A 25,190-nucleotide genomic window follows, 5' to 3' on the forward strand; every position below is an offset into this window, starting at 1 on the left:
ATACTTTACGGAGATATTTATTGAGATACCTTATGGACAAACTTATAAAAATGGTACTACGATATGATATGATTGGATGTATGTGTAAAAAAGTTACACCATCATCGTATATAAATTAATGTCATGTTCAAAACATTTTTTGAATTCTAAAGTGAGAATTTGAACGTTTTAGTAGATTTTTTGTTTTACAATTAGTATCACTTTAAGAAAAACATTTCAAAATGAATATTATTTTTCAATTTTCAGCATAATATTAATATAGAAAAAAAAAACATAATATTAAATTGTTATTTTTTTTAATGACGGTGTAAGATTAATTATTTTTTCATTTGTATCATCTAATTAATAATGTGTATGTTACTCTTAAAATATCATATTTCACTTCGAATTTATAATAGTGGAAAGCACATTAATAATTAATTTGGATCATTGGATAAAATTATTATTTTCCCTGTCTATTTATGAAATTTTCTTTCATTTATTTTAAAACGAATAGAGTATATTAGGGATGGAGAGACTTTATACCAAATAAAAAAAAATGAAAGTATCTTTCTATGAACAAGAATAAAACTCAGACCTTGTTGATAAAAAAAAGTTATTGAATGAATAAAGAGAAAGATCACCAATTAGAGAAACATAATGAGAAATTAAATATTAATAAAATAGATTTGATATATTATTCGATATATGATCAAGTTCAATTGTGATGGAGTCTTCAAACCCAATTTATGTACTAGTGAGTGGGTGGGTGAGTGTGTTGGTTGGAACAAAGGATATGCAAAAAAAAAATCGGTCATTCTCATGCTCTTAGTGTCAAGATGTAGGTAGATTTTGGAACCTATGGGTTTTTTCAATTTGGAGATAAAGACACAAAATTTTAAAAAAAAAAAAAAATATTGATGGTGAGCATCACTTAACCGTAGGACCCACTATCAACATTTTGTGTCCTTCATTTGTTTTAACAAACGGAGAAGATCTCTAATGTGGCATGAAATTGAGATAGTTTGGGGTGATAAAGTCATAAACCTTGTGGTGTAGAGGGACTTTAAAGTCATAATTGATATAATTACGCATGAGATTGCGGTCGATCACACATTGTCAACTTTATTCTTCGAGAGTTGGTGAAAATGGATTGGCACGCTAAATTCAACCATATTTGTCGCGAGAGAAATCATTATGTAGATTGACTTGTAAACGTCGATCTCAACTAAAACAATATGAATTTACTCATTTTAAGATGAGTTGAAGTCTTGAAGATTTTCCTAGTTGATGATGCACTTTTTTCTTAGGATTGATCATTAGGGTTTCTTTGGCCTTCTTTTATACCGAAAAAATAAGGGTTAAATATGTTTTGTCAATCGTAAATATATCAACTTTTCGTTTTAGTTCCTCTAAAATCTGTCTTTAACTTTTAGTCCTCAAAAGTTTTTCATCACCACTTTCTTTCCTCCTTTTAAGTTAACTTATGTGTAGACTTCATAATTTTTTTAATGAAATTTTACATTATTGTTTAGAATATTATAAGGATCTCTTAAAAAAATTAGATTTTTTAACAAAACATGAATTAAATATAATTTTTTATATTTTTAACATTTAAAAATTCATATTTAATTCATGTTTTGTTAAAAAATTATAATTTTTTTTAAAGTGATTGTTATAATATTATACACATTTTTGCATAATTTCATTCAAAAACATAAAAGCTATACATTAGTTGACTTAAAATTATGAAACAAAAAAGTGATGGGAAATTTTCAAAGTGCTAAAAGTGGAAGAGAAATTTTAGAAAATTAAAACGAAAATATGATATATTTATAGTTGAAAAAAGAAGACATTTTTAACCTAAAAAAATAAAAATAAAATATGATTTCTTGTCTCAATTCTCTCAGTTCTCCGTTTCTTTCTTCCTCTCATTACAATTGCGAAGACCCTGAAATTGAAAAGCAGCGGGTCTCAGTGACAATTCTCTGGTTGCACACTAAACAATTACTCTAAATCCCTTTCTCACCTCCATTGTTACGAAACGCACACATCTCGTCTCACTCACAGTTCTCCAAGGTATGTGTCCCTTTCTCTCTCCTTCGATTTGTGCCTTTTCTGGGTTCTAGTTTGTTACCACAAATTGTTATCATTGCTCATCAATTCAAGTACTTTTATTCTTTTTTTGTTGCCCACCAAATGTTTGACACAAATACTCACACAACCTATAGTCTTCTGAAGGGCTTGAATTATCAGTTTGTGTTGATGATTCCATCACATTGCATCTAATTTATTCAACTAGAGTTATATTCTATCTTTACTTGGCAAGATGATGGGTATTTATTGATTGACGGTGTAAAACTATTTTACACAGTTGATGCACCTCCATTAATCTCATCATTTTTTGTCCTTCCTGTTTGTTCTAATTTTTCACAAATTGACTTATTTGGGGGAGCCAAATCTGCTTTTATATTGCGGCGGGACATTTTGCAGCATTTTGAGTCACAGCCCATCGTTGTAACTTTGTGGTGGTTAAGTAAAACGGTTAATTGCCGCAAAAAAATAAGCAGCGGTAGTTGTGCAAGAACCACTGCAATCCTTTTGTTGTAAATAAACGATTTTATTATAGTGGTGTCAGTATCGAGCAACCGTGGAAAAACTACAATTTTAAAAGGGGGTAAAAGAAAAAATAGAACGTATTAGAACAAACAAATAATAAACCATCAATTTTGTCCCTGAACTATCACCTTATCTTCAAAGAGACACTACCCTCCGCCCCTGTTTGGGGTGGGGATCGAAGTTTCGATCTCCTTTTCATTACACTCCTTAATTCCCACAACCCAGTCAACCTTATAGACCCAACTTAATGTTTTTTCACTCGTTAATTCCCCCACCTCAACTACCAAACCAACTTTATATCTCCAAATCACTCACCTTTGTGATATTTTCCATTTTTATAAACTGCTTGAAATATGTGAATACTTGTCTTATTTTGATTTTAGGAGTACCTGCTGTTTTGGATACCCCTCAAGTATTTGACAAAAGTGCTGAATTTCATTTTGAATTGCTTAACCATTTTGTTTGCACCTGAGGCTAATTTTTGTTAATGTTGGTATGAAGACTGATCTATGTTTTGGAAATTTATTAATACTTTGACGTCAGTGGTACTCGGTGCTTGGTGTGGCAATCCTTTGTGGATGGTTGGACTGCTGTGTTTACTCTGATTTCAGTTTTCTGTGATGTGAAAATGCTGTTTGTGGAAACCATTGTCTTTCTTTCGATTTTATTTTAATCAATTGCTAGTGTTGTTCTCTTCTTGCATGACTGGTCGCCATTCTCAAGTGTTAATTTAATAGGCATAAAAAATTGATTCATTGGGTTTAAACTTGTACGTGCATTTGCATGCTGATGGATTATAACATATTCACTGGTTAACTGCTAACAGGTTGTCAAATATTTTATTGCCTGTAAGAAAATATTCAAATTATATATTCGAAGGATAATTTGGTGGCTAATTTACCCTAAAATGAATTTTTATTTTAAATGCTTGCAAGTGTAATTATCTATTGATTGCATAAACATGTTAAAAATTAAATAAAATTCTTGTTTTCAAACTCTGTAAAGATTTATTTTTCTAATTATTTCTATTGTTTGATTATAAGTTTTTAAACTATTTTATTATTCAGTTAGGCTTGGACTTAAAGCTACTGTCTGGTCTCACCCACATTTTCTTGCAGACACGGACAGTGATAAGGTTTTGTAAAAAATATATCGGGCAAACAAACTTTTCCAGAAGATGGAAGAGGGCATGGAGTTGCAACTCTCCCTCGACAAGCTGCCGATCAAGCGCTTGGATTCCATTGAAGAAAATGGAAATGAACGATTCCCTTTGTAAGCTTCTTCCTCTCCTCCTCCTTTTTATTTCTCAACTAGTATAGAGAACCTGTGCAACGCTCGGGGAAAAATCCTAGAGTTATGCTATCTCTCGTAAGAATGTTGAACCCTAATTTCTATTTGCGCTTGCTTTTTGTAACTCCCTCCGTATTGTTGCAGAGATGTGGATTACGATGAAAAGCGAGTTTCTCTAATCAGGAGAATTGACTTCGCTTGGGCCATTGAGAAGGACGAGGAAAAGAAGAAGCAGAAGAAGAGCTCAAAGGAGACAACACCATGGCAATGGCAGGGCATGGTGGAGAATTTGCAGTTGGCTCACCAGGAGCTCTCTGTTATCATAGATTTCATCAACACTGTTAGTAGTGCATGTTTCTTTCTACAATGAATCACCGCTTTTTATGATTTCATTTCCATTCAGAAATCTTCATGTCAAGTTCAAATTTCTATCCGCATATCTGTTCGCAAAAATGAAAGATAATTGCTTGAAGTTATTTGGTTTCTGAAAAAGGTCTGTAAAAAAGCTCCATTTTTCATTTATCTTTTATAAAAGCTCCATTTGGAACTTGCTCCAAAAAAAGAAACAGTGTGTGGCTTAAGAAAATTATGTTGTGTCATTCATCCAGGGATGAAATTAAGTGTCGAGAAAATGTCAACTTACAATGCTTTGAGAAGTAGCAGTTCCGGGTTCATCAAGAAATGTATCACTTCATATAGTCTTAATGAATCTATTTGCAAATGACCAAGTTTTTGGCATTATGAGTAGAAACTATGCTTTAGATTTTTTTCAAGATTTTTTTTCCTATGGCACATTTCATTATAATGCATGATATGTGCAGACTGACAATAAAGGTATGTTGTTTTGTTGAAATTATTCTTCTTAGGTGGAAACAAACGATGCAGTAACTGTGGCTAGCATGACAAGGCCAAAATCATTACCAAATGAAGCTTTGTCCGACCTTGCTGTATCTGCAGCCACCAAGCTTCAATGCTACCGTGTAAGTACTCTTCTATCTTCTTTTGTAGTTAATTTTGTTTTTACGGTAGTTTGTTTCCAGTTTATTTATGTTCATAACATTAAGTAAGTTCCCTTTTCACTGAATTTATAGCTTGTTTGCTCAAACTAAAAAACAAAACTGAAAACATGGATCATCTTGAGTCTCTAATAACTTGTCCTTGAGTGACAAGCACAATTTGTATGACTTTTACGGGCCTGTAATATGGAATAACGTTTTTCTACAAACATTCTTCTGTGCAGCAAGTTGGGAAATATTTCAAGCAATCTGCCAAGGCTTTTGAACAGCAGGTTGCTCGGGAAGCTAGGTTTTATGGTGCCCTTATCAGGTGATTTTCCATTCTCGTCTTTGAACTTTAATATACCTTTTGGGCTAATGCTGCTGGCAAGAAATTTGAAAACATGGTTAGATCTTACATAACTACATTTCATTGTCCTGTCAAAAAAATAAAAAACTACATTGAATTGCATTTGGCTATGAAATAATTTAGCACATGCCTCTAATTGTTTCATAACCAGCTTACTTTTGGAGAATGTCTTGTTTCTACCTTACTCAACTACTTATCACATTTCCTGATAAGGGCAGGTTGCAGCAAAACTGGAAAGTAAAACGGCAACGGCAGACATCTTTAGTTCCAGGGAATGAAGGCTTCACTTTTGATCTCTTTGATAACTCATATGACCAAGGGGCTATTGTTCGGTCTTCGCCTATGTCCACTGTTCGTGTCAATCACGATGCAGCTGGGATGCTGGCAATAAATGTGTCTCCTGAGTTATGTCATTCTCTCCAATTTGGTTTTGTCAGTGCACAACCAGATGATATGCAGAAGAAATCAAATGAAAACCAATCCCACTTACCTGGTGAAGATTGCTTGGGAGAAACTCGCATAGAATCTTCAAGTGATGAGGAGTGTGTGAAGAAAACACATTCTCTCCTTCGTGATGTACATCAAGCAATTTTCAATGAGCAGGTAGATTGCTGTGTCTAGTTTGTCCAGTTTTCTTGCATAGTGCACAGGGGCGAAGGGTTTCATGAAAATGGGGTCCCAAGAGGAAAAAAATCTTGAATAACCAGCTTAGTTTTTACATGTAGCTACCCCATTAATATATATTTGGCTACTCCAAACAATTTTATTGGTTCAAAGAGATATAATATTAAATAAAATATTGATAATTTATTTAGTAGAGTCAATTATGGATAAATTTAACTTCTTAAAACTCCATCAAGCTCAACTTTTATAAATAATTATTTTTTGTTTTTATTTGTTGTCATTTCATTTTATATAAGTAAAAAATACTGCGAAATTATTTTGCTTATTGATTATGTTTAATATAATAGTTTTAAAAATTTATTTTATTTTTTTTAATATTTAGCCCCCTCGTAAAAAATTTGCTAGCTTTGCCACTGATAGTGCATCTCCCTGTTTTAATATTGCTGCTTTTTACTTGTTCTTCCAGGTGTTTGATCTAGTGAATCGCGAAGCATTTAACACATCTACCGGTTTCACTCTGACAGGAATAAGGGAAAATTATTTACAATTAAGTTTAGGTCAAGGAACCTCTGTGTACTTATCACTAGTGTCCACTGGTCAAGATAATCCTACAGTTGAAGGTGAACTTACCAATAATGCAGATGATAATGCATTTTCACCTTTGGAATCATCTGACATATTGATGCATGATGCCCAACAAAACACCCTTAAGAAAGGGCGGAATTCTAATTCTACCTGTTATGAGATATATATTCAACAGATTTATCACGAGCATATATTTGGACGAGGCAGCGAAAAACCAATTTCCTCTGGTAATCGTTTATCTGGTGCACAGGCAAAAGATGGATCGAATCTTCTTAGTCATTTTTTTATGTCTTTGGCTCATAGGATCTTTTCGACTAAAATTCTCGCAGAGCTGGAAAATGTGGTATTGCTCTTTTGAATTAGACTACAGCTGCTTGTAAAGTAGACATTTTGTTTAATATATTTGACATCTGCAGGTCTTCAAGGTCCCATATCTCCAACTGATTTCCAATCCCACATGGCATTCTCGGGGGTCATCATGGACCTTATTCGTGGAGGTTCCTCCATCTATTCTTCGCGGTTGCCAAGTCAAAACATCAGATCATTTTGAGAATAACACTATCAAGCGTCAGTTTTGGACTAAGGTCGTGGTAATCGATGATTGCATCAGTGTTAAAGCAGAAGGTTCTCCTAATGTGTCTGGTCTGTTCAAGGGAAAGTCTGAGGATACTCACTCAATAAACAAATATGAGTGCAACTTAGCTGATCTTCCTGTGATTATTTTGCAGCAGGTAAAAGTGATTCGTAAGAGAAGGATTGCATTTATGTCGCTGATTTACATAATCTTGCAAATCTTACACATATTCATGCATGCTTACTACCTTAATTGAAATCTTACAGGTGGCTAGCCAAATTATTAATTGGCTATATCATGAAGCTCTTATGGTTGGGATAAAGGCAAACCGGGACTTTCTATGCTTGTCATTTGAGCTGGAGCAGGGTGAAACACTGGGCCTGGTTGCAAATGTGGATCCAAAAGATAGTGATGGTTGTATATCTTGGTCGTTGGTCATGGAGGATAGTTTTGCGGAGGTGCAAAAGCTTCATACCAACATCACCGATGGTGCATCTGAATATAGGAAATTCCTAGGTCCCTTGTCTCTTGAGCTGTTATATGCTACCCTGATAGATTTGATTGCCTTTGTTAGCGGCGGTGGCGGTGGCCAATGAAGTTGTATATACTCTCTTCGGTCTCAAAGTTGGAGGCTGTATGAATGTATGTATGTATGTTTTTTTCTTGCATTGTCAGGTTGAAGAGAAGATCTTCGAGGTCTTTGGGCAACAATCAAACATAACCATATATGTACTTTTTATTTATTAAATTTTCTCATTCTTCGCATCAACTATATTATTCATCGTAACATATTAATCTGTTGGAAATTTTATAAGTTGATAAAGCTATGTTTGTTATTCACAAAGATGAGGGAGTAGAGAGCCTTTGATCTCACATCAAAAGAAAAAAGAAGGGAAAATAGTCACTTTGGTCCTTGAATGAGTGACGAGTAGTCATAATAGTCCCGCAATGTATCGAAATAGCAAAATAGTCCCCGATTGTGCACTTTGTTAGTCAAAATAGTCCTTGATATTAAAATATTTCGTTAATATTGTCATATTAGTCCTTCAATAGACTTACTTATTGTCATATTAGTCCTTACACGTACTTACTTATTGTCATTTTAGTCCTTATATCAAAAGAGTTATTGTGAGTATTAAGGGGTTATTTAAGCTTTAGGGACTATTTTGACTAACAAAGTGGCCAATCGAGACTATTTTGAAATTTTGATACATTGAAGGACCATTGTGACTACTTACTACACATTCGGGGACCAAAGTGACTATTACCCAAAAAAACCTTTGATCTCAGCTAGAATATAAAGGTCCACGTGTATCCGTGCAAAGATTTTTTAATCCAAAAACTGAACACCAGACCAAATAGTTTTAACTTTTTAGTGACGCAATCAAAAAGTTCTGTCCTCAATATTATATACTCCCTCCCTTCCATGATACATGACGCGGTTGACGCTTATTACGCACACCAACGCATAATTTTGAGCTTAAATATCTTGAATCATATATTAGAAAAAATTATGAAAATTTGATATTTTGAAAATATTCATTGAGACGAATTTAACGACATCTTATATGATATTATTTATCTTTGTATATTAGTAGAAAAATATGGTCAAAGTAAGCTAGGTCAAAATTGCATATTTTCAAATGGGTCATCTATTGTGGGACGGAGGGAGTAATTTGATACAAATTCCTTTAAAGTTTATGAAATAAAAGCTATTCTCTTAAATTAAAGAATATATATATCACTCAATTCAGTAATTTCTAAAATTTCCTATCATAATTTTAAAGGTAATATTTTGTAATTATGCAGTATGAATTTATTCAAGAAAAATTGTCTCTTATTAGCTTTGATAGTTGGTATTTTTAGTTTTTTTTTTTTTGTGTGAATTATCTAATTGATGTCCTTTAATTTAAATTATTAAAATTTCAAAAAATTTATAAAGAAACTAGTTACAAACCCGTGCTTCGCACGAGGGTTAGCTACTTTTTTGACAAAATATTATATCGGACGGATAGATTGCGAAATGACGAGATAATTATAAACCATGACACAATATTTAGAGCACTCCCCGCATCACGGGTTAGAAAATGAAATGTTCAAAACGGCTTATCACGAGTAACAAATGAAAACGTCAAGGACTTTTTATGTAGAGAGATACAAAGCAAGTTGCGGCGAAGACAACAATTGAGAAGGCTAAACGTGCATTGGAAAAGTAGTGGCTTTCAACAACTCAATAACCGTAAAGTTAATTTAGTAGAATAATTGTGAACCGTGTACTTGATCCGATCCACCACCCCCGCACTATGCGAGTCAATCTAACCTCGTGGGTACCCACTATATGGGTACTCGTGGGTATTCGAGTATCCATGGGTACTCATGGAGTTTTGAATTTATTTATTTTTTGGTACAAATAAATTTTTTTTTAATTACCAAAAAACCTCAACTTTTAAACATCCATACATAATCCGTTCAAAATTTCATAGTTCATACATAATCCATAGGAAATTCATGATTCTTAGATAACCTATATGTTTTATGAAGTGAATGAAGTGGAAACGGTGAACCTAATAAGATGAATTAAAAAAAATTAAAATAAAAATAGGTCATTATTGAGGATTTTTAGGTGGGCGGTAAAGATATGATATATAAAGATATTTTAGTCATTTACTTAATTTATTATCGGATATGGGTACCCGTGGTTATGGATACAATCAAATCCGTGTACGTGTCCATATAATAATGGGTAGTCAAATACCCGTTTATTATACCCGTGGATACCCGTTTAGCTACACGCTCCATGCCCGTGACGGATTTTACCCACGGGTACCCGTGGGCATTTAGAATACTATGGTTTTGAAATTCTTTATTATATGTTTGAATAAGTTATAATTTAGAAAATCTATTTATTACTAAAACCGATAACTCTAAAATGATAAACAGTCAAAGTTGCACATTTATAAACTAAAAGGATCATTGCATCTACTAATGCGGGTGGGGTTCCGAAGTGGACCTCGAAGTGGACCTCGATCCAATCGAAAAACTATTGTGCTAAAAACTTTTTAAAGTAATGAAGGAAATTACAGAGTTGAATAAAACAATTTCTGAAGAGAGTTTGTATTTTGATGTTGCTTTGTTTGTGATTAAGACTAAACTGTGCCAGAAAATGTTGTGCATGGAAATGCAGAAACTGCAGGAAATGTTGGGTTGAATTACGTATTTTTTAAAAAAATTGTTCTAAAGGAGAGATGTTTAAATTATGGGAGATAATTCCATTTTTTCTAAGAGATTGTCGTTGATTTTAAATGTGAGAATTAAGTAACCATATTGCACAAACATTTGAAATGTGCACCTTTCTAAAGTATTTATCAAAGCATCAAAGGAGCATATATTTTGTTCATGAGACCAAGGAAAACAACATAATAATTAAGATGAAACTAATTGGAACCAATGAAGGAACCAATAATGCACAAATTACAATTACATATTAGCCAAAATTATAAAAGCACGTTGCCGAAACACCCATCTTGCCGAAACCTGCCTCAGTCCAACCAGTGTAACAGACTGCGTGCCTCTTCAATGGTTGCTCTTTCTAATAGAAGCAAGTCACTAACACAAGTTTTGCACCACCCTGCAGCACATGCTGTCCTTGTACAGAGAATTGACTGCAATTGCATATTTCAGTAATACATAACATATATTAAATGACCTTGTTTAAATAAATAGGTTGGTTCATTTAGTTTCAAAGTAAAGATCGTTAAAAAGTGACTCTAACCTCTCAAGAACCATGGTTGCGATGTTTTCCTTCACCAATGGACCACCAAGACGTAGTCTTCTTTCAAATGTATGGTCCCCCGTTCCTGCACAAGGAAAAACAAATACAAAATTTAAACAAAACATGACAGTCCAAGAGACATAATCAAAGCTTAAAACAAAATTAATCTTGTAGGTTTCAGTGTAAAAAAGTTATTCACTTATTCTCAGTAATGCAAACTTGCCAGGCTTTCAACATACTTTTTTTATTCTAAATTTGTGGTTTTATTTCATGCAAAGAATAAATCATATGGAAGAGAAATGTATGTATGTAAAAAAACAGAAAATAGTTCAATCACGATTTTCACAAGTTTCGTCGTTACTATCATCTCAGTTCCATTATTTAACTCTTTCGCAACGCGGACCAGCACCTGTGGCTGTGATCATAATTCAAAACCATGACGGATCCCTAAACATGATTCAGCTTACCTTAATCTCAGCGGCATCATTTGACGTAAGAACAGCAGACACAGCGCACATTAGATTAAGTATGAAGACTAAAATTGAACATCGACTAATTAGAATCATTCAAGGTTTGAGTAATTACCTATTTATCCAAGATCAAGAACTCAATATGCTCAACATTGCTACTAATGAGAAAGGGTTTTTAGTGCTGAAATATCACAAATCACAAATCAGTTTCAAGAGAAACATAAAACCAAGTTGCTTAAGTTTTCATTCGTTTTTTTTTAAGTTTGTTGGAAAGTTATTTCCAAATAGCAGTCATGTCAAATATGCAATAACCAATATTTTTCAAGCATAAAGACTTTAATTCATACCTCATTATATGACGCAATTACAGTTCTGTATGACATAATTATAGCAGAAATGGCAGGATATCAGCCGCCATTTACCATAACAGAACTTAAAATCTGCCACCACAACCCGCCATAGTGTCGTTGGGGACTACTAAGAAAGCAACGCCTAGATTTCAGGTTTGATTATGACAAAATTCATTCATATACTTAATTGCATAGAAATATAACAGTTAATGAAACAATAAAAAAAGAGGGATGGGAAAATGCCAAATATGTGCCACTGATAGAGGGTGGCTAAGAGAGGGTAATAAATACTAAACAACATATGGCTTCTATAATAGCACCATAAATTTAAGCAAGAAGCAATCAAATAAAAGAGACAAACATTGCAATCATCATGTTGATAAGTTATTTACATTTACCACATGCATTATAAACGCAGTAAGAAATAAACACTAACAAACTTCATGTCGTAAATTTCTGACATTGTGCTCATTCTAAGTCTAGTGTCCTCCCTAGAAACCCACCCTCAGTAAAGCATCGATTTTAAAACTTTTGATACTTTTCAAATTTTCTACTTCAACTCAGTTGTTTGCCATTAAATAACGCGCCATAGCAAGAAAAAGAAATGGATCGAACCCAAGTGCAAAACCACTTCAGGAAATCCTATACCCTGGTAAAAGCTAAAACAGACCAATTTTCGCAATTCAAACAACAACAACCAAGTCTTATCCCACTAAGTGGAGTCGGCTAATTTTCGCAATTCAAACTGATAAAAAAATATTTCAAAAGACAGTTTACTCACCAAAGCCTTAGGTATTGACGGTGTCACTGGAATCCATTGTCTTGACTGCTTAATAGCAAGTTCTTCAAGCCTTTGGGTTTTGACCGAAACCTACAATGGATATACACATTATTAGCTGGTCATTTAAATAAATGAAACCATTATATTTAAAAGAATGATACAGAAAGCGACGGACAGCTAGCTCAACTACCTGAGGAATTGACTGAGATCGAGATGGAGCCTGCACCAAAGCTTAAGCCATGTTAAGACCAACTGATATGCCTGAAAGTACAGACCCAGAGGGAAGTAACTAATTTTAAATTTATGTGCAGGGCTGGATTTTCAGAATTTGATGCAGAAATAGTGGGCAATTTGACTGATAAACAAATGATGTCTATTAGTTCAGAATATAGCATTGATATAAGCAAGGCTATGAATGCATAGAGAAGAGACAACCTAAAGAATAAAATCAAATGTAAAGAATCCGACGACATTTTCCATAAAAAGCATCTAAGGACATAATTTCTATCATTATATACCAGGAAAAGAAGTAATAACCAGTATATGGATTTACAAACCATGCCTATAAGAATGGCAGACAAAAAATAGAATTAGAATTTCTAAGAACCATTGTGTTAAAAAAATCATGTAAAATCAATAAAGAGAAACATATTGTATTTTGTTATATCTGAAATCATGATTTTTGGTTGATGTTATTTTTCATGGAGGTGGCTGTTGTTGTTGAGTTTAAAACGGGAACTGAAGTTCCTTTCTATAGTTTTGGAAGATATCAAACGCAGCCATATAGCAATTAACAAAATATGACAGAAACTTCATCCAAACAAATCTGAACAAATTCCACTAATCTCTATATCTTTCTTAATAGTTTTTCTTAATCTCTAAGCTACTTTCACTAAAAAGTCCTATCATCATAAAGTAATTGAAATCTGGAATTTACTTATATCATTGTCAACCATATCAACTGATTCATAGAGAATAAAACATTTAAGCTTCACCACTCTTTCCCCTAACCATTTTATATGATTGATACCTAAAACTAAACAAATCCTAAAAACACAGAATTCAAAATTCCAGCTACCAAAAAAAAAATTATCTTCATCAAATCTAACAAACAACATAACCTCAATAAGAACACCCAATTTCATCAAATCTGACGAACAAACCAACAAACACATGAAACCCATAAAACCATACATCAAAAAAAGAAACCCATAAAACCAAATTCATATTCAAACCAAAAAATATTCAAACCAACACCGATAATACAAAATCATCCAAAAACAAACTTTCACCGACCCACTAAACCAATTCTCAATTTTTTCCACCGATCAAAAATCAATAATCAAAACCCAGCGCAAAATTTCAAAAAAAATCACAAATCAAACAAATTGATATTAAGGCGCAGCTTTCAAGTAAAGATACATCTCTCATTTTGTTTAAAGTTCACTTCACTTATTTTTGAAGTAATTAAGCAACTTTGGTAATTCTAATTCTCTACCTATATAGTCTCCAGTGTATAATTAACATAGACTCATAGCTATGGACGATTTGTATATGTAAAAAGCATAAACTATTACAAAGGAAAATGATAACTATTACACGGAAATATATATTGAATGCATAATGATGGTTTTTAACATCTTACCTCCTCATGATGCAAATTTTTCAATTTTAAAATCCTTTGATATGCTTCACCCTTTTTCTTATGATTCTCTGTCAACTTTTCTCTCAAATAATATAGTTCTCCATTTATGTCTTCTAGTTCTTTCACACCATGCCTTACTTTGGTGGCACATTCCATCCATTCTCTTCTCTTTTCAAAAGATTCATCACATAAGCTAGCAGAAAATAGAAAAAAAATCTATCAGACTCATTGATAACACCTTTAAGACATGAATAAGCTAATACTGAGTCAAAGCCAATATTAATCTATAACTAACCTTGATTTGGTCATTTATAATTTTCTTCAAGGATTCATAGTTGGAAATATCTTCCTTTACAAAATCATTACCAGAAGCTCTTTCCATATATTGAATTTGAAATTGTTCAATTTCTCTCATGAGTTTCTGCCAATTTTTCAAGTAAAAACTCCCTCTAATCTGTTCCAAGTTTTCAACATTTCAACAAAAGCAATATAAGTAATACCAAACACAAAAACAAACAGATTAACATCTCATAAATTCAAACAACAAAAGAGGAACACCAAGCCAAAACCAAAATCAAATATTATTCAGAACTGCAATCAATCCATAATCATTGCATATAATTCAACTATTAGATCATATGTCTAACTCATGTAATTTTCACCTTCTTTATGATCCACTCATCATTCCTACAAGTTTGAAGAATGGTGATGATAAGTATTGGAATTGTTTTGAAACCATCGGAACTATGACGAATCGCTCAACGTTTCAAAATGATCCAAATAATAAAACCTCATTTAAGACACACAACTAATTTCAATTGCAGCAGCATTGTATATGCATAAAAGGATGTAAAAACTCATTTAAAACAAACACCAGTCACAATTTCGACTGCAGATTTTCTACATAAAAATATGTAAAAACTCATTTGAAACAAACACAAATAGTCCCACTTGCAGCTGCATAATTTTCTGCATAATTTCATACACAAAATCATCAAAAAAACTAATCCAAAATGATCATAATTATTAATCAGTCTCAACTACAGCTTCAAGTTTTGGTTAAATTTTCTGGATAAAAAGGTTCAAAAACTCGTCTAAAATTATCAGAATTAGTCTCAACTACAACAGCAAATTTAGTTATATTTTCTCAAGCTACATAAATGAAGTATACTTCATATTGGATTGTTTATGTATTATGAAAATTTAGTTAAATTTTCAAAAAAAAAGTAAGTGCAAGATAAAAGATATTAAAAAGAGAATTGCCTCAATAGCTTCTCCTTCCTGCAACACATCTGCTATTGCATTAGAGACCAAAGAAAACCTTATAAAACACACAACAGAGACTCAAATTATGCAGCACAAAAACCCATAGAGCTAGTTTCATGATTAAAATGCTACTCTAAACCACACTCAAATTTTACAGAAATTTAAATCCAAACTTACAAAAATTTACTCACCTCTAACATTCAATCCAAAGAATTATGGAACCAAACCAATGTTTCCTGCAACAGAAGTAGTAATCATATGACCAGATCAAAATCACCTTATATATAAAACAGTACAGTGTCACGAAAAATCCATTTTAAGGTGCTTAAACAACTATTTCATCCAATTATCATCAACATTAAATTCAAGCTTAAAAGTGAACTCACCTTCATATCTTCTTAAATCTCCTTTTTATTCTAAGAACAACAATAAAAAAACAATTCACAAGATTTAGATATTTCATAAACACATGAGATATATCAATATGGTAGATAAGACATAATATATGATCAAGTTCACAGAAACCATCAAACAGAAATGATTTACCATCACTTGTACAAAAATTTACCTCCAATTCTTCTTGTTTCTTCCTCCAATTGCAAACCCAGCCCCCATACTTTCAATTAAGCTTTCTTTGAATAAGAGACACACATGCAGCAACTTTAATTAACCCTTCATTAAGAAATTGAAATTGGGGCTGAAAAGGGTTAGGGTTTGGTTGAGTAAGAAAAGAGAGGAAAATGATATAATAAGCTTACCTTAATTTCCTTTGCTTCTAATGCAAATCGGTGCAGATCGGAGTGTTGGACGGCGAGGTCGACGGCGGCGACCCTTTCTCTCCCGGCGACCCTCTCCTCTCCCGCGACCCTCTCTCTCTTTCAGCTCTTCTGTTTTTTTTTTCTATCAATACATATATATATATATATATATATATATATATATATATATATATATATATATATATATATGGGAAAGGCAGGAATTTGTAATTTACCATAATACCCTCATAAGGGCAAAATAGTCAAAAAAACAGACATTAATTTTCCTATTTGGTTTAGTAGAATCATATGAACTCTAAGTCCGCAAAGAAGATTACAAAGTAACTATCTCCAGGATAGCAACACCGAAAATATCAACATAAAGTAAAGAATTAATTTGAGCACGAAGTTGCTCATAGAAAATCAAATTCGAATCATGATCGCATCTCAAATTAGCAAAATGCTTATTATTAGTATTTTTTAAGGAAGCAAAATGCTTATGACTTTTTTTAGCAAAATAACATTTTATTTAAGGATACAAAATCAATTATTTTAAAGGAAACAAAATCATAATCTTGTTAAAAGAAGTCACAAAATCAAAATAATTATTTCAGACAAAAAAATTACTACATGAAGATTCGAAGACTACCTAAATAGGAAAAGAATCTTCATTGCATCAAATATTAATTTTATTTTTCATTATAATCAAACCTTAGAAAAGAAAAGTAGTACCGTAACTTAACAGGTCTCTCTGATATGATATACTATACCTTGGAACTTAGTTTGGTACTCTTTCTGAACAACGCTTACGCATGTCACATGCGTAACCCTCTTCTCTGTTTTTTCCTTTCTTTCAATCTAATTCAAATCGAAGGTTCGTTCACTCTTTCAACAAAATCATCCTTCAAGATTCCCTTCCTCCAACTGGGTTCCCTCCAATTTCGAGTAATGCTTCATCAGTTTCGCTAGATTCTTATTCAAATCCCAATTGGTATTTTTTTTTTGAATTTTTTTTTAATTATTATTTGAAGAGTTTTGGAGGTTATGATGATTCCTAGGTTGAGTTTTTGATGTTTAGCGATGATTTCTATGCCTTAGATTGAAATTTATCCATGAAGTATTAGCTGGATTCTGGATAATTGGGAAGTGTTCTACTCTAGATCACTGCATAATTCTTTGAGAGATTCAATTTTGTTTCTGGGTTTTGGAGATCAAAGGTTTTTATTTGTTAATTTGCAGAAAAATTATTGCTTTTGTCACATAATTGTTTGGTTAGTTTTCGGGTTTTGGTGATTTTTGTTGTTGGAACTTGGTGGGTTTTTTGTGTAATAATCAGTTGCATTGCAATGTCTGGGGGAACACCGGTTGGGGCAGGTGGTTTAATGAGGCAGAGACATAGCCAGGGTTATGCTAGTAGTGGTGATGACTTGGAAGACGATGCATGTTCGAGGCAGCGTGCTTTTCTGCCTCCGAGTCCTCCTAAAAGGACATGGATCGAGATGCTCGAGAATTTTCTTTGGCTTGCTTCAGCTGCTTTTATTTTATACTTTGGTGATCAGCATTCCAATTTCATATATCTCCTGTGCCATGACGATCGTATTAGAAGGTAACAATATTCCAAGTTCACTTTAATGTGTAACGGTTTTTTTTAGTTGTATTTATAAACGGCTGCTGGTAGTTAATTTGTCTCGATGTTCATTTATTGATGGTTTTTCTTTTTTGTGCTAAAGATGGTAGCAGGAATTTGTTTGTTTAGGTGTTTAGGAACATGTTGAATATTTTAGTTATATAGAGCTGCTTAACTGTTATAGCCTTGCGTTACTTATAAGTTGAATGTCTTGCCAACTGTGAAGCTCCCAGCATTGCAAGTTATCAACGTTGGCGGATGTGTAAGAATAATTGTCGACATTCATTTATAACACGACAAAAATAAAATTAAAGGGAAATCAAAACATTATAAGTAGCACATGCTTCTCATTTATAACTCGACAAAAAACATCAGGCCAGCCTTTAATGAAGGAGAGGATGAGATTTATTTCCACCATTTGCTTGGAGAAATTCCAGTGTTTTGTTGCTTTTCAAATATGATGTCGTAACTATTTATTTGTCTGTTTACCCTGTTATTTTTCCTCTAAATTTGGATTTTTAAACACCTTATTGATTGATGCCCTTGTTGATTGGAAATGGAAATTATGGGTCATAAGACCAGACCATGAGGCAGGGCACGTGTGCAACGACTAAATCATTAATCATCTATCCTAAACATAAAATCAGTTCATAACTCAAAACATGATGTCAGTTCCTGGTTTAATCAGATATGAGTTATCAGCTTGTGCATATCTACTATGTATACATTAAGATAAACAGTATCCAACGGATGTTTTGAAGTGAATCGGTGTATATATGTACCTTCCCTCTTTCCTATTATATAAGTACCCGGTTTGATGAAATTTAAGATGAGTGTTTCCGCACCTGTTTGACGATATCGAAATTTGAAATAATGAATGAATCTTCTAATTTATTTTTATTGTGATGCTTAGAGATCTAATACTTGACTTCATACCAATATCGGAATTTTCATAATCTTCTCCTTAGTTCTATTGCAGACTGCCTCTATATCTTGGGATGATAGGTATTGGTTTGAACGCGTTGATTTTCATTTATACAAGTATCTTGGCTTGGAGCGTTCGAAGGTTTGATGAAAAATGGGGATTAAAGAAATGGGAAATAACAAGTATCACAGTGTTGCCATTCGCCACTGGATTCGGAATCACCTCCTTTTGCTTGTAAGAAACAAACTCTCATCTATTTTTATTTCAATTGCATTAAACGTATAAGCGTGTCCCTGTTTTGCTTACTCCCTATCTTTGGTATCTCTAGGTTCACCTTTGCTTTGTGGCCAATTTGGAGTTTCTTGACGATTCCTCTTCTGGTATGTATCAACAATAATTTCTTTCCACTTACTATGTTTTATTACTTGTTTTGTTTACTGCCAAAAATTGAAATTGTGATAACTAACGTTATCCTCTTATGTTGTGCAGTTTACACTATTCATGGCATGCATGGTGGTAATCCCTTATCTCATTTTTGGGATTCTTGGCCGGCCTCAGAATGATGAATTCCGTACAGATTAAGCTTTTTCACAGTTTGATTGAGGAATAGTACTGACTTAGATAAAAAGTTTCTAACATACACCAATGGTTGATTGGTAGCTTTGTTATGTGGTTTGAAGTTTTGTCTCAAATTAGCATGATGTGCTTTCCTAAACTGGTACTAACAGTAAGAACTAAAATTCTTTTAATCCTTACAATTACATCAGTGTTGAGTGATGGTGACGCGGCTGGTCTTAGTTGCTACAGGTAGAGAGATATAGGACTTGTTTGTTGGTAGATAAAAGTGTTTAGCTTTATCAATTGGATGCCTTCAGTTTGATGATATCATAACAGCATTTTACATTTTCTGGTTATGCATGTTTTATTTATCGCCGCCTCCAACCTTTTTTGTTTAATGTCTGTTTGATTCATCTCAAAGAATACTTGTTTCAAACGAATTGATAGAGAAATTATTTTGTTCTAATTTATGCACCAAAACTCGCTATTCTTGTCTGATACTTCAGTCAAGTCTTTTTTACTTCTGAGAAACTTAAACAACAGAACGTGAATTGTAAAGCTTTAGCTACTCTTAGTGCAGAATGGCTCTTGTTTTAAATCTTTAAGAGGCAATTATTTAGCCAGTTTTTAAGACTCGGATTAGCCTATTATCAATAGGCACTTATGAAAAAATACATCAAAGGCATGTTATAATGACAGCTTTCTGGATTTGGCAAGGCACTAAATTAGTCTCTTTACTGGCATTTTTTAGGATGCCTGTAAGCTGTAAGTTGATGAGTGAACCTTTTTGGTGCTACTTTGATGAATGAACTGATATGATTCGAAACAAACTAATTGTAAATATGTATAATTGTATGTTTGATTACATCTGAAGTAACGCTTGTCAGAAACCTGTGGATGAATCAATTGTTACAGACCAACTCTCTTTTGTTTTCAGAGAGGAAGTAACTTGGTTGTTTGGATCAAATTATGATAGAGAAATATTATTTTTGGAGCGAGTAGAATTGACTTTTAAGTGAAGTGGAAATCTATACCAGTAGTTTTAATATCATGATGTAAGTAGTTCGTAAAAGACTAATGCGGCACGATTAAATAAGATAAAAACCCCTGTGTAATTTTGCCTTAGTTTTTTATATCACATAAAATGGTACCAAATACACATTAATTCTTTTGTTCAAATTTTATTAAAATAAATTATTTTCAAAATCAATTCTATCAAACAAAAAATAAAACGGATTGTCTCAAACCACTTTAGGGCAGAGCCTAAATAGAGAATGTACCAACGAGTTGAATTTGTATTTTTGCGACATTTCATGTTACCTTGAAATGATGGGGGAGTTGCAAGGGGAAGCCTGAGCCACAAAGAAGTGGTCATTGATAGTACACAACCATCTCTTGTCCCCAGCCAGAGGGATATGAGAATGACATCTTTCCACTTCAATACATCAATATCAACTTCAATAAAAGGGAAAGTGGTTTGCTTGATTGACCCTTCTCATCTTTAGTGCTCACCAAATTTGTGTATACCATTATTAGTATACATTGAATTTTTTAAAATAAAGCTAACTATTTCTGATAGGGAGGATTTAACCAATATGTGGCACTAAAATGGACATTGATTTGGTGAAATGGATAGCTAAATATGATTGTGACTAATTACGTTAATTCATCTACATAGTCTGCACCCTACTTCATTTATTGACAAATATCTAGTTTTTTTTAAGGGTGGGCAACAGACAGATATTAACCATGAGTTGAATAATGCATCTTTTTGAAGAGTGCAGTGCACATGCCTTACATTTGATGTGTTGTTATAGTATATGTCTAATTCCACTAATAAGTTCAAATGAAACATACAATATGGTATTATGGTTATACATGAAATATTCATAATATTCATTGAAGTTTCTTGATTTGACCCACCGTTGCTAAATGCTAGAATTTCAACTATCTAATAATCTAAGCAAAAACAATATATTTTTCTCTCTTTCATTAAGTTGTATCAGGTAGAGATCAATTGTGATTACTAATTACTCTACTGTATTAACTTACTTATGTGTCAAAGAAAGTCATTCATGATGAACAAAATGTTACTGAAAGGTGGGGTTTAATCAATATCATATTCCAGTAGCTGATTTGTCTCAAACTTTATATGAGTTTTGGTAGGCCCATTTTAATTACGTCATGTAACTGGAATTATTACTTCAAATGAGAATATAAAAAAGAGATTGTCTGCTTAATGGCCATGGAGTTTGAAAGATTAGATTACACTTTCACTTTGCTTATAAAGTCTTGAAGAGCTCTAACATATGACAAGGAGTATCCAGCTGGAAAGGTATGGCACACTCTATAGATACGTATCTTTTAAAATAAGATATTTTGATGCATCCATATGTCATTAGTTATTAGTAGTTGAGACTTAGGTCACTATTGGAGTAGTTGCAGATTTTGGAAAAATTAGCAAGCTAAATACTTCAGCTTCTAAGTGCAAATAGGATTTTAAAGTGCTCCTTTTGCTTAACATTTAATAGAATTTGTATAAGTGTTCAACTCAAATGATTAATTATTTTTTGTAAAAGATGAATCGTTTGGAGAACTCGAGTTTAAATTCAGATTGAAACAATTATTATGTATCTCTATCTCTCTTTTACCTTTTAATCTTTTATGATTTACATGCATTTCAAAAATATACATCAAAATAAAATGACACCGTATTTAACATCAAAATTTTGATGTCAAACTACCATTTCTAAAAAAAACAAAAAAGTAACGTGACTTCCCCTGGTTGTCCCCCAATGGTAGGACCTCTAGCAAATTTGCAATGAGAGCAAACACACTTTGTGCATGATCATAGGAGACCACGCCCATGAAATTCTTAAATTCCATTCACAAGCATCAATTAAAATCTCCTAGTCTCGGATTCTAATATTCATGATGAAAAGATAAAAAAAAAAACAGTTTAACACTGGTTGAATAATATTTGCTTAGTTAAACCCTATGAAGCACAAATATTCCTCGGATTAGGCGTGTTCTAGGGTTAGATACGTGTTGGTGTCCGACACCGATACGACACGTATAATTACACTAAAATATGTCATTATCTTAAATTATTATCCGTGTCGGCGTGTCAATGTCCGTGTCGTGTCTTGTGTACGTGTATGTGTCCGTGCTTCATAGGTTAAACCTTCATTTCTCTTAATTGAGGTATCCAGTTCTACTTGCAACATTACTTTATAATTTTGAAGCTAATGTGATTAAGCTCACTTATCAACTTGCTACTATCTAGAAATGTTATTTATACTGATACTGATGTTAGTTCTCATCAATTAAATAGGGTAAAGTTGGGATTAAAATACTACATTGTTGATAAATAATGGGATGCAATCTTATTATTAAAACAGATTCACTTATTCAATAATTTTATCACAATAATATGTTAATATTTAATTAATTGACAATAAGCTTGATGTTTTCCATTAGTGATAGATGACTTAAACAAAAAAGGCATTGCAATTGAAACTAAAATACACAACAAATGGATTATGGACCCCTCTCCCCCACCCCCACCAAATTCTGAGCAATTTATTCATTTAGAAAAGGAAATCAAATGGCAAAATCATATATGTATGAATGAGTATGTACTATATTAATGTTGATATCCCTGTTATGAATTATGATAGTCCAATCAGAAAAAGAATAATTATGAGTACAGCAGGGAGGAAATTAGCAACTTAGCAGTAAATTGTAAAACCTTCAACATGGGTCATTTCTAATCATATATGCATAGAATGATAGGACACCAACCAAAGAACCACCAACCAATCCATCGGAACACCAAGTTGCCCTTCAGTCGAGCAAAAATACCTGCAAAATCTTGTATTCTGTTAATTAATTACTTATAAAAATATGTGAACAAACTTTCCACACCCAACATTTTTTGCGTTAACTGTCAAGTTCTTAGAAAAAGGGGTAAGTTAAAGTTCGACGGAAAGATAAGTAAAGTACGGTTAAGAAATATTTCACCCAACATTTTATTCACAGAAAAAAGTGAATTTGGTATAATTCAAAAGTACACTTTTAAAAGAGTAAAATAGACATTCCTTCAAAAAAAGAGTAAATAGACATATTAGTCTTTGAATTATAATAGTCGGTCAACATAGTCTCAATCTTTGCAAAATAACAATCTAATTCCTTTAATTGAAAAATATAAATCACTTTAATTTTTTTCTCAAATTTCGCACCACTGTTTTAAAGGTTCTACGTTTGCTTTGATGGAGTAAGAATCTTTACGTCATTTTGAATGTATTTTATTCTTTAAAAAAATGTATGTATTTTTTTGTCGAAGTAGTTCGGTGGTTAGAATTCACCTTTTTAAAGTGAATAAGTGAGGTGTATGTGGTTCATACCTCGGCCACTGCATATGACAATGCATGTCCCTACCAACCTGAGTTATACTCACATAGACAAAAATGTATGTATTTTATTGATGCTTGAAATGTGAGAAATGAAATTTTGACATAACCTGTCCTTTGAGTTTTTATACACCATCCAGTCACTAATATAAGCAAAAATTTGATTTTTAGATTCATTCATTAAATGATGTATGTAGTATATAATAAAGATTACATACATCATTTAATGAATGAATCTAAAAATCAAACTTTTGCTTATATTAATGACCGAGGGTGTATGTAATTGAGAAATATTGACGAGGAAGCTTCTATGATGCATTTACAAAGGATTGATGCATTTACTCTCAACTACTCCCTCCGTCTCTTAATGTAACCTCCCTTTGCTTTTTTCACATTTCTTAAGAAAAGTTGTCGGTGTAATTATTATGTACGTTTTGTGTGTTAATATTACCATATTGTCCTTTGTTTGTATATGTATTAAATTTGACTTTTTAAATTTCAAGATAAGTTAGTAGTATTAATTAGGGGTATGTTTAGAAAAAAAATAATAAATGCATCTAGTAATTTGAAAAGGGGTAGCACTTGGGTGCCATAGTTTTTTGGTGCCATTAGTGCCATAGGTAACTTTGTGTCTATCTCTTTCTTAACAACTCATTCTCTCTCATATAAATAATTTATTTTAATCATTCTTTCTCATATATTTATTTTAATCATTCTCTCTCGTATAAAATGAACCTATGTCACCAAAAAAACTATGGCACCCAAGTATTTCCCTTTGAAAAGAGGTTTAGATTTAGGGACAAAAATAAAGTCAAATAGGTGGTTAGATATAGGGACGGAGGGAGTAATAAATTAAAAAGTTATTTGTTGACTTCTGTATTTTAGAGAAAAAAATAATTTTATAACATAAAATATCATTTCATTGTTTATAAGCATTATACTAGTATTTTACATCCTATTTAAAAAATATTTAATATTAATTTTTTATAGCAAAAAATATTTGATATTCATTGTTATAAGTAATAAAAATTTAAAAGAAAAAAATGATTTCGCTAACACTTTTCATAGATAATATCTAGTTATTACAATTTTTTAAATAATAGAAAATATTTTTTTCAATCAAAAATAATTATCTAACTATTAATTTAAAGATAAAATGTATCGTTATAAATCGAATTAGTGTGTGTGCAATAGAAATTGTCTAAAGATAACATTTATTATATAATATTTTTTTGTCAAGATATTGATTACTACCTCATAATGAAATATAAACAAAAATAATAGTTAAAAGGTTAATGTATACAAATTAAATTTTTAACTACATACATCCACTTTTCAACTATTATTTTTCCTTATATTTTATTTCAAAAGAGTAATATTTTGATGTTCACATAGCATAATATTTTTTAAAATGTTAAACGGTGCCCTCGGGGTATTGGTTAAACAACTAAAATAAGTAGTTTTTTATAAAAAGTTGTGTAATTATTACTTAATCAAAAGTAAAAACTTATATTTTTAAGACAAAATTTCTATTTATAGTTTCATTAACTATTTCTCTGAGGGCACCTTTGGTTAGCAAGATTTTTAGAG

At 32.3% G+C, this 25,190-nt stretch overlaps 3 protein-coding genes across 60 annotated transcripts; 2 read left to right on the forward strand and 1 right to left on the reverse strand.

The window, feature by feature from the left end:
• Positions 1-1,887: 1,887 nt before the first annotated feature.
• Positions 1,888-7,805, forward strand: LOC146902217 (RNA polymerase II transcription mediator). Of its 6 annotated transcripts, XM_085739229.1 has the most exons (10): positions 1,888-2,058; positions 3,142-3,179; positions 3,717-3,870; positions 4,033-4,228; positions 4,755-4,868; positions 5,129-5,214; positions 5,472-5,856; positions 6,344-6,805; positions 6,879-7,193; positions 7,303-7,805. In XM_085739229.1, the coding sequence occupies exons 3-10, from the start codon at positions 3,776-3,778 to the stop codon at positions 7,630-7,632; spliced, it is 1,983 nt and encodes a 660-aa protein (XP_085595355.1). In that variant the 5' UTR covers positions 1,888-2,058; positions 3,142-3,179; positions 3,717-3,775; the 3' UTR covers positions 7,633-7,805. The 6 variants fall into 6 exon arrangements, with proteins under 6 accessions (XP_085595355.1, XP_085595354.1, XP_085595352.1 ...); XM_085739228.1 differs by lacking the exon at positions 3,142-3,179 and having other exon boundaries at positions 3,666-3,870; XM_085739226.1 differs by lacking the exon at positions 3,142-3,179 and having other exon boundaries at positions 3,670-3,870.
• Positions 7,806-10,371: 2,566 nt separating this feature from the next.
• Positions 10,372-16,209, reverse strand: LOC146902218 (uncharacterized). Of its 50 annotated transcripts, none has more exons than XR_015021203.1 (12): positions 16,079-16,209; positions 15,889-15,992; positions 15,707-15,736; positions 15,512-15,556; positions 14,350-14,508; positions 14,055-14,220; positions 12,600-12,629; positions 12,410-12,499; positions 11,626-11,752; positions 11,394-11,459; positions 10,809-10,893; positions 10,372-10,698 (listed from the first exon to the last, which is right to left on the reverse strand). XR_015021203.1 is itself a non-coding variant. In XM_085731711.1 (10 exons), exons 5-9 carry the CDS (start codon positions 14,361-14,363, stop codon positions 10,840-10,842), a joined length of 381 nt encoding a protein of 126 aa, XP_085587837.1. In that variant the 5' UTR covers positions 14,364-14,508; positions 15,512-15,556; positions 15,707-15,736; positions 15,889-15,992; positions 16,079-16,209; the 3' UTR covers positions 10,372-10,698; positions 10,809-10,839. The 50 variants fall into 50 exon arrangements, 1 of the variants encoding a protein (XP_085587837.1); XR_015021245.1 differs by having other exon boundaries at positions 11,626-11,770; XR_015021237.1 differs by having other exon boundaries at positions 12,600-12,670.
• Positions 16,210-16,875: 666 nt separating this feature from the next.
• On the forward strand, positions 16,876-19,533 carry LOC146902219 (testis- and ovary-specific PAZ domain protein). Of its 4 annotated transcripts, none has more exons than XM_085731715.1 (5): positions 16,876-17,069; positions 17,177-17,684; positions 18,685-18,864; positions 18,959-19,010; positions 19,120-19,533. In XM_085731715.1, the coding sequence occupies exons 2-5, from the start codon at positions 17,425-17,427 to the stop codon at positions 19,210-19,212; spliced, it is 585 nt and encodes a 194-aa protein (XP_085587841.1). In that variant the 5' UTR covers positions 16,876-17,069; positions 17,177-17,424; the 3' UTR covers positions 19,213-19,533. The 4 variants fall into 4 exon arrangements, with proteins under 4 accessions (XP_085587841.1, XP_085587842.1, XP_085587843.1 ...); XM_085731716.1 differs by having other exon boundaries at positions 17,453-17,684; XM_085731717.1 differs by having other exon boundaries at positions 16,876-17,023; positions 17,453-17,684.
• Positions 19,534-25,190: the final 5,657 nt, after the last annotated feature.

The sequence above is a fragment of the Medicago sativa genome, chromosome 8 (genome assembly GCF_051527215.1).
Source record: "Medicago sativa cultivar Bolivia chromosome 8, Bolivia_mono, whole genome shotgun sequence".
NCBI lineage: Eukaryota > Viridiplantae > Streptophyta > Magnoliopsida > Fabales > Fabaceae > Medicago > Medicago sativa.

What these genes read in the sequence shown, in the direction of transcription:
- LOC146902218 (XM_085731711.1), bottom strand. An exon ending in GATCTCAGTCAATTCCTCAG is followed by an intron (nt 12,500 to 12,599) that starts GTAGTTGAGCTA and finishes TATCCATTGTAG; the next exon opens with GTTTCGGTCAAAACCCAAAG. An exon ending in CGTCAATACCTAAGGCTTTG is followed by an intron (nt 10,894 to 12,409) that starts GTGAGTAAACTG and finishes TTCCTTGTGCAG; the next exon opens with GAACGGGGGACCATACATTT.
- LOC146902219 (XM_085731714.1), top strand. Translation starts at nt 17,425, where the DNA reads ATGTCTGGGGGAACACCGGTTGGGGCAGGTGGTTTAATGAGGCAGAGA. An exon ending in CATGACGATCGTATTAGAAG is followed by an intron (nt 17,685 to 18,684) that starts GTAACAATATTC and finishes GTTCTATTGCAG; the next exon opens with ACTGCCTCTATATCTTGGGA. An exon ending in TCTTGACGATTCCTCTTCTG is followed by an intron (nt 19,011 to 19,119) that starts GTATGTATCAAC and finishes TATGTTGTGCAG; the next exon opens with TTTACACTATTCATGGCATG.
- LOC146902217 (XM_085739229.1), top strand. Translation starts at nt 3,776, where the DNA reads ATGGAAGAGGGCATGGAGTTGCAACTCTCCCTCGACAAGCTGCCGATC. An exon ending in TCATAGATTTCATCAACACT is followed by an intron (nt 4,229 to 4,754) that starts GTTAGTAGTGCA and finishes TATTCTTCTTAG; the next exon opens with GTGGAAACAAACGATGCAGT. An exon ending in TCGCAGAGCTGGAAAATGTG is followed by an intron (nt 6,806 to 6,878) that starts GTATTGCTCTTT and finishes TGACATCTGCAG; the next exon opens with GTCTTCAAGGTCCCATATCT.